Here is a 9,020-nt window from a genome sequence, read left to right as displayed (position 1 = left end):
CAATAGGTCAAAACAGCAACCAACAGATTGGGAAAAGATCTTTACCAATCCCACACCCAATAGAGGACTAATATCCAACATATACAAAGAACTCAAGAAGTTAGACTGCAGAGAACCAAATAACCCTATTAAAAAAGAGGGAACAGAGCTAAACAGAGAATTCTGAACTGAGGAATACCGAATGGCTGAGAAGCACCTAAAGAAATGTTCAACATCCTTAGTTATCAGGGAAATGCAAATCAGAACAACCCTGAGATTCTCCCTTATAGCAGTCAGAATGGCTAAGATCAAAAACTTAGGTGACAGCAGATGCTGGCGAGGATGTGGAGAAAGAGGAACACTCCTCCATTGCTAGTGGGACTGCAAGCTGGTACAACCACTCTGGAAGTCAGTCTGGTGGCTGCTCAGAGAATTGGACATAGTACTACCTGAGGACCCAGCTATACCACTGTTGGGCATATACTCCGAAGATGCTCCAACATGTAATAAGGACACAGGCTCCACTATGTTCATAGCAGCCATATTTATAATAGCAAGAAGCTGAAACACCTCAGATGTCCCTCAACAGAGGAATGGATACAGAAAATGTGGTACATTTACACAATGGAATACTACTCAACTATTTTTTTTTTTTTTTCGAGACAGGGTTTCTCTGTATAGCCCTGGCTGTCCTGGAACTCACTTTGTAGACCAGGATGGCCTGGAACTCAGAAATCCGCCTGCCTCTGCCTCCCAAGTGCTGGACTACTCAACTATTAAAAGCAATGACTTCATGAAATTCTTAGGCAAATGGATGGAACTTGAAAATATTATCCTGAGTGAGGTAACCCAGTCACAAAAGAACATACATAACATTAGCCCAAAAGTTTGGAATACCCAAGATTCAATTCATAGACCATATGAAGCCCAAGAAGAAGGAAGACCAAAATGTGGATGCTTCAGTGCTTCTTAGAAGGGGAACAAAATACTCACAGGAGGAAATATGGAGACAAAGAGTGGAGCAGAGACTGAAGGAAAGGCCATCCAGAGACTGCCCCACCTGGGGATCCATCTCATATACAGCCCCCAAATTCAGACACTGTTGCGGATGCTGGGAAGTGCTTGCCGACAGGTGCCTGATATAGCTGTCTCCTGATCAACTCTGCCAGAGCTTGACAAATACAGAGGCAGATGCTCAAAGCCAACCATTGGACTGAGCATGGGGTCTCTGATGGAGGAGTTGGAGAATGGACTGGAGTAGCTGAGGGGGTTTGCAGCCCCATGGAGGAACAACAGTGTCAACTGGCCAGACCCCTGGAGCCCCCTGGGGACTGGACCACCAACCAAAGAGTACACATGGAGGGACCCATGGCTCTGGCTGCATATGTGGCAGAGGATGACCTTGTTGGACATTAGTGGAAGGAGAGGCCCTTGGGCCTGAGGGTGCTTGATGCCCCAGTGTAGGGGAATGCCAGGGCAGGAAGATGGAAGTACGTGGGTGGGTGGGGGAGCACCCTCATAGAAGCAGGGGGATGGGATAGGGAGTTTCTGAAGGGGAGACCTGGAAAGAGGAAAACACTTGAAATGTAAACAAAGAAAATATCCAATAAAAAAAACAAGAAGACAAAAAATTCCTAAAATACTGTTATATTCCTGTCATATAAACATCCTTATGTCTTCATATCCGTCAAGATGCAGAACCATGTTATATATATGTGCTAAAATTTCATAAATTGCTAAATGAATACTTAAAATTCAGATTTGTGTTCAACTTCACATATGTTAAGTACTAGGAATTCAACTTCAGTAGCAAAATCTTCAGTTTAAAAATAATAAAGTTGCCAGGCATGGTGGTGCACACCTTCAATCTCAGCACATGGGACAGATCTCAGAATTTGAGGCCAGCCTGGTCTACAGTGCAGACTTCAGGACAGCCTGGGCTACACAAACAAACGAATGAACAAATACTTAGGTTTTAGAAGCATTTTATTTAACAGATATAAAATAATTCTATACAGCCCTTACAAAGACATAACCTTTATATGTTTCAAAATGTCGACAGTAGGAAAGACTGTAATGGCATTCCAATATATAGGCTCAAAAAGTAATAAAAAAAAATCCCAAAATCATATTTGGCTGAAATAAAATGTTTAACGCTAGATTTTAAAGTGTGAGATCACACTTTGGTCTGTAAACATATTTAACTTTGCTTTTTCATTCAGCTGAGCACTTAAAATGATTTCTTAAATGTCATTTAAATGAACCATTCAAAGGCTTGATTTAAAAAGTCAATGAGGCAGGGAGTGAAAACTGCAGAGGCTTTATTTTGGTAGTTCTTCAATGATGATGCGAGACACGGAATTCCACCCAGTAGAAGCATCTCCTTTGGGGTAATCTGAACAGGTCCCGACCCAGATGGCCACATCTACCAATCCAGCACCAATCCCTTCACAGAGTCCTTCCACTGCAAAACAGAGCCAGTCACAACTCAAGAACAAAGAGCAAAATCACTAATTTTGCATTCACTATAGAAAACCAGGTTATAATTCTGTCTAACGTAAAGCTAATTAAAAATTCTAGTACCTGATGATTTCATAATAAAGGTCTCCTTTTTTTTAGTTGATACACAGACATTTTTGAAGGCATTCCCATGATCACTATGCTACAGGCAGTATTCTCAAACCAAAACGTGTTCTAGTAACTTAGAACCAAAGAACAATTTACCCAAACATATGGGAAGCCTACACTTTCAACTTTTAAGACTTGAGAGCTGAACCAGAGCCTGGATCAAGATATGCAAGTCTTTTTAAAGAAAGCCCTTGTCGACGAGGACCCCTAGATGTTATTCAAATCCAAGATAGGACTTCTATATGAGAAAAAGAAATTCTAGCTTAATCTTATACCATCCCTTCAATCTGTGAATTCATTTATATAGATTCTTATTTTTGGCAAAAATATTGCATCTATGTATGTATGATGTATTATGCACCTACCTACCTATCGTCTATCTAGTGTGTATATGTAGGAGTGGACACACATGTGCCACAGTGCACATGTGAAGATTAGAGGACAGCTGATTACAGGAGTTGGTTCTCTCCTTCTACCATGTGGGTCCCAGGGAGCAGGTCATTAAACTCTGAGGGGGTGGGAGAGTGCCTTCTGTCTGCTAAACCACCTCACTGACCCTTTAATGGGATGATTATATTAAAGAGGACGTTTTGTTCTGGTTTTTGTTGTTGTTGTTGTTGTTCTGCTTTTTGTTCTGTTTTGGTTTGATACTGTATCCTACACATATCCTCTGGGCTCTCACATTCTAACATACATCTTGCATTCCAACTTACCAAAGTTCTTCACTCACATCTAAAGAAAGATCTCATGGTTGGTCACTGAAACAGGCAGAGAGACACGTTTCCTTTGTTGTCTGTGCTGAGTGCGAAAGGAAACTGGAGGTGGCCGACTCTTGAAGAAAATGGCGCTTGACATAAAGAAGTGCTGTGGCTAGTTCGCTTTCCTACCGGGTTGACTTTGATGTACTCATGTGCCCTGTCAGGGCACCTGTCACCTTAGTTGATGTGAATGCAGTTCAGCTGAGGCCCAGGAATACAAAACTGAGGTATTCTGCCCTGCCTGGCTACGCCATACCCTCTAGTTCAGACCTCTTCTACAGTGGGAGGTAAGCGGTGAGTCCATTGTCCCACTTCAATTCTCTAGTAGTCTATACCATGCTACCTGAAAATGCATGCCAGCAACACTTAAGTGTCCCCAAGGCCTTGACCCCTTAGACCCTAGAAATGAGTCCACTTAACCCCGAAGCCAACAGACTCTAGACAGCTGCGGGTCTACCATCAGCCTCACTGCAATGCAAAGGATGTAATGATCAAGTCCCCATTAACTGAGTCTTCTAGAGGAGCAGTACCCAGGGCAGGTGTCATTTTTCTCAAGTTTCTCAGATGAACCCATTGTATTGCCAAGGCTGAGAACCAAAGCCACTGCTGTACAGAATTCCTGGCTGTCTTGCCATTTCTAACTTATTGATTTTCAATTTTGGGGCATATTATCACAACTAGGGTGTTGTTGCTGTTATTTGCTTTGCTTTATTTTGTTTTTAAGATAAAAGTTCTGGAGCCTTACACCAGAGATTCTGAGTCCCTTGGTCAGAGATGACACCCTAGCATCTATACCCTTTGAAAAAAGGATCTGTAAAATTATGTGAATTGCAGTCCAGGGTGGAGAGCCCGGCTAGAGGACTATGGACCAGCTAAAGGTTTATTTATAACAGGCTAGTTACCCACTATGACAGTGGAAATCAAAAGACCTCTTAGGCAGATTTGAGGCCCACTCAGCAATACCACTATTATACATACCAGAGGAAGTACGATGAATATTAATAGTTGAATTTAACTCAGGGCTTCCTTGGTCCAGATAGATGATGGCTTCAATGGGAAGAGGTCCTGAACATTCAGCTCCATTAAACGTAAAATACCAGCGCTGACAGCATGCATTCCTGCATTTGAGCCGAAGCGAGCCACTGAACAGAACTCGCAGAGCGCTGTTGGAGCGCATCTTTGTGAATGTACACTCCTGCCAGGGCAGAAAGACAGGCAGACATTTTTCATTTTGATTAAAAAGTTACTTCAACCATCAGGTTATGGAGGCTAACCCATAGTAGTGACCACAGTCTGAAATTTGGGGAGGTCTTTGAGACTCCACTGACTAATAACTCAAAAAGAGGTACCCCATATCTGGTACTTTTTTATTTGGTAGTCTATGATGTCTAGGGAAATACCATTTAACTCCTTTTACACATATGTATGTACATATTTTAGGACGCTTCTGCAGTAGTAGGCTTCCATATGGCCTTTTTCAAAGGTCTTCAATGTTACATATCCATGCTCAGACACTGTCCCCTCTCCTGCCCTCCCATCTAACCTGTGCTGGTGTTCCCTTTCCTCTTCCATACTGCCTGCATTGTAGGACTATACCCTAATTTAAATATGCATATCTAAAGATTCAAAGCTGGCATCATGCATGAGAGAGAACATGCTTCGTTCTTTGTCTTCCTGGGTCTGGGGGAATCTCACTAGAAATGATTATTTCCAGCTTCCACCCATTTACCTGTGAATTTCATAATTCCCTTTTTCTTTACAGCTGAATAATACTCCTACTTCTGATGATCCCACACACTTAAGTCATAGGACGTGGATAATTAAGCTGTCGGTGACATAGAAGACTCGTCCTTCCTGGTTAACTTTCATAGTGCTGGAAGGCTCAGTGCATGGTGCCAAGGAAAAAGTAATGAAGCGTCTTACCCAGCTGGGCACCCTGTGAACTGTGAGAGAGGTGGTGCCACTAGTGCAGTAGTGGTTTAAGTGTTGGGGGGGGGGGATCATTAAATAGTTGTATTTAATGATTGGGTTAAAAACCAGTTCAATAAAAAAATGAAACTCAGGCCTGCTATAGTTCACTGGACCCAAAATCCATATCTGACCAGCTCATAAGGTCCTAGAGGAGAAAGTAGTACTATTATTCTGTTCAAAGGGCATGGTAATAAACTGGCCCCTAAGGTTTCTTTCTTTCTTTCTTTCTTTTTTTAAGATTTATTTATTTATTATATGTAAGTACACTGTAGCTGTCTTCAGACACTCCAGAAGAGGGTGTCAGATCTCGTTAAGGATGATTGTGAGCCACCATGTGGTTGCTGGGATTTGAACTCTGCACCTTTGGAAGAGCAGTTGGGAGCTCTTACCCGCTGAGCCATCTCACCAGCCCAGGTTTCTTTTTTAATACCTATAAATTAACACATTTCTTCAGCCCTCATCATAGAACCTTCCTTTTGCAGTAGATGGAGATTAATGCAGAGACTCCATATCTGCCCAAAGTTCAGAGAATGGGGGAGGGGGGGGAAATAAGGTAGGAGACACCTGCCATGAAACAGAATTTGCCAGGCACAACAGGGCACACATGAACTCACAACAGGTTACACGTGCAAGGCCTGCACAAAATCAACCCAAATCCCAGCATTCATGGGGAAAAGCCCATGGAGACCCACCCCTAGGTATGGAACGATGAGCAACTGATGGCTGCTAGGGAGACAAAATCTGCTTTCCCGAGAGATGAGGCCCGGAGGGGCTTCCTATGCTCCCGGAGACACATAGACACTACTAAGTGGACTTGGTGGAGTTTTAAGGAAGTACAGGAAGTGGGAGGGGGAGGGGTGGAGTGAGGAGATAGAAGAGAAATCGGAGGGGAGGGCGTAGGAGAGAGTAAAATAAGAGACTGAAAATACACTGAATTTTACCTGCCTTCTCCCCACGTCTTTAACATGCTTACATTTTATAGAGGGATAAAGACTTCTTATAAGGTTGATACAAAAACCAAGAAAATCAACTTCTGGCTTTCTTAGATGGTTTGATTTCACTTCCTATTTATTTTCAAAAATAGCTAGTCTTCAGTACTTTTAGCTAACAAACCTGTACACTTTCTTCTATTGAAAAACACTGAATATCAACTCTATGTTAGACGGTTGGATATAAAATTTAACACAAAGGAAGCCCGCCCTCACAGAGCTGGCATTCTCGTGTTGGTGGGTATCTGCTGGGATAGATTATGTTCACTCTCTCACCCCCTTCCGTGGTGGTTGTGGTTGCTCTTGTTTTAGTCAGTGTTTCCAGTAGCCCAAGATGGCCTCAAAATAGCTATGTAGCCAAGGATGGCCTTCAACTCCAGTGGTTTCCAGGGGTCTCTACTTCCTGAGATTACAGGTCTGAGTCACCCACCGCACCAGTACACAGGAGACAAATGACCTGAACACAGTAATAAGATCTAGCCTTGTTTTCTTCCTTCTAGCTGGTCTTCACAAAAATCTGTATATTGGTTTATAACCTACAGTCTCTTCCTTGCAGAATGTTTTTGTATTCATTGTAACCACTGCTAAAAAATCATGGTGTCTTAATAATGCAGGTACCATAAAGGAACAGCTTTGGGGGGAAAACGACAACTTCTGCTGAAAAATTGTGAATAGGAAGGCAGTCCACCATTGTCAGATGTTGAAATAACAGTCATCATTTAAATCACACTTTCTTTAATATATACACACACACACACACACACACAGAGAGAGAGAGAGAGAGAGAGAGAGAGAGAGAGAGAGAGAGAGAGAGAGAAAAGAAAAGACCTCTATTACCAAGATGTGGTAGCTAGATGGTAGCCTGTCACACAGAATCAAGGCATTCTTGAACTTTTTAAATAGAGCAGAAGAGGTTGAGATGAAAAACATGGATGATGCCATACTACATCTGAAAACCTCCTGGGTGGCCGTGGTAAGCAGAATCATGAAGCACTAAATTATAGGTAAGGAGGCAAGAACAGAGGTGGTCATCAAAAGAAGATATGGAAACAGCACAGACTCTCTCAGCCATCTCATCCCACTGGACTCGCCAAGGGCACTTCATCCAGCCCAGGGCCTTATGCACACGAGGCTCAGCATACTCCCCCTCAGCTACCCCCCCCCCCCGGGGTCTCTTGGAGACGAAGCACTAATCACTGGATCACTCAACCAGTCCCCAGATCATTCATCAAAATGCCCTCCCCGACATGCTATTTTGCATGCTTCTCCTTGCACAAATGTTACAGAATCACCATCATCACTATTTTAAATCACTAGCAACTGACTTCAGTTCTCCTAACTTAAGCAGTTTTAAGCTGAGCACTGACAAAAGGACTTCCAGTAGCAGGGATCCCAATCATATGGTAATTTTTAGCTTCATCTTCCACTTTAGGTCGGAAGCTACAGCAGGATGTGTTAGATTAATTTGAAGTTACTTTACAATGCTGGTTCCTATCTAATTTGAAAAAAGAAAACGCTATACTTTTTGTGTTTGCTTTATAAAATAGTGATTATCTATCTTAGAAATGCCTTTATAAAATTAGCTGAAACGTTACTAATTTTTCATTAATTTTTAAGTAAAAAGTCACACATTACCTATTCTGAATCTTTTTATTTAAGGTCCTTTGGTTTAACAACAACAATAAAAAATTTGGCAATGACTTATACAAACTTATATTTTGCTTCAACTTTACTATACTTTGGACTTACCGCAATTTTCCCAAGATCTATGCCATAATTCAGTGAACTCCATGAACACTGCTTGTAGTTTGGGGTCCAGGACTCCTCAAAGCTTTCCCTTAAGCACTCCCCTTTCTCTCCTTTGAATCCATCCCGACCTGGGATCCCAGGTGTACCAGGAATGCCATTGGCCCCGGGGTTCCCATCACGACCAGGAACTCCTGCTGGTCCTTGTAGACACATGCCATTATACTACAGTGCAAAGGAGAAGAGGAAAAGTACCATTACTCAACATGCAGACGCAGTGTAGGGCATAGGGATGTAGTCCAATGGTAGAACTCTTGCCTGGCATGCAGGATGCTCAAGGTTTGATCCCCAGTACAAAATAAGTAAATAAAGAAATACAGTCATAAGTTTGGAACTAAGACGAAAGGATGGACTATCCGGAGACTACCCCACCCGGGGATCCTCCCCATCATCAGCCGCCAAACCCAGACACTATTGCACATGCCAGCAAGATTTTGCTGAAGAGACCCTGATATAGCTGTCTCTTGTGAAGCTATGCCAGTGCCTGGCAAATACAGAAGTGGATGCTCACAGTCATCTATTGGATGGAACACAGGGCCCCCAATGGAGGAGCTAAGGAAAGTACCCAAGGAGCTGAAGGGTGCTGCAACTCTATAGATGGAACAACAATATGAACTAATCAGTACCCCCAGAACTCGTGTCTCTAGCTGCATATGTAGCAGAAGATGGCCTAGTTGTCCATCATTGGGAAGAGAGGCCCCTAGGCTATACAAACTTTATATGCCTCAGTACAGGGGAATGCCAGGGCCAAGAAGTAGAAGTGGGTGGGTAAGGGAGCAGGGCGGGGGTGGAGGGTATAGGGAATTTTCGGGATAGCATTTGAAATGTAAATAAAGAAAATATCTAATAAAGAAAAAAATAAAAGAAAAAAAGAAATACAGTCATGAAT

The 9,020-nt window shown here is 42.6% G+C and overlaps 1 protein-coding gene across 1 annotated transcript in view; it reads right to left on the bottom strand.

Moving 5' to 3' along the window:
* Positions 1–1,947: 1,947 nt before the first annotated feature.
* Positions 1,948–9,020, bottom strand: part of Cthrc1 (collagen triple helix repeat containing 1) — a 10,779-nt gene continuing 3,706 nt past the window's right edge. Inside the window, exons 2-4 of the mRNA XM_021217090.1 lie at positions 8,075–8,296; positions 4,344–4,560; positions 1,948–2,443 (exon numbers count right to left, since the gene is read on the bottom strand). Coding sequence (XP_021072749.1) covers positions 2,301–2,443; positions 4,344–4,560; positions 8,075–8,296 — 582 coding nt within the window. The 3' untranslated portion in view covers positions 1,948–2,300. The remainder of the gene's footprint in view (positions 2,444–4,343; positions 4,561–8,074; positions 8,297–9,020) is intronic.

The sequence above is a fragment of the Mus pahari genome, chromosome 17 (assembly GCF_900095145.1).
Source record: "Mus pahari chromosome 17, PAHARI_EIJ_v1.1, whole genome shotgun sequence".
NCBI lineage: Eukaryota > Metazoa > Chordata > Mammalia > Rodentia > Muridae > Mus > Mus pahari.
Note: the sequence above shows the minus strand (reverse complement) of the source record. Positions and strands in the feature narration are given on the sequence as shown.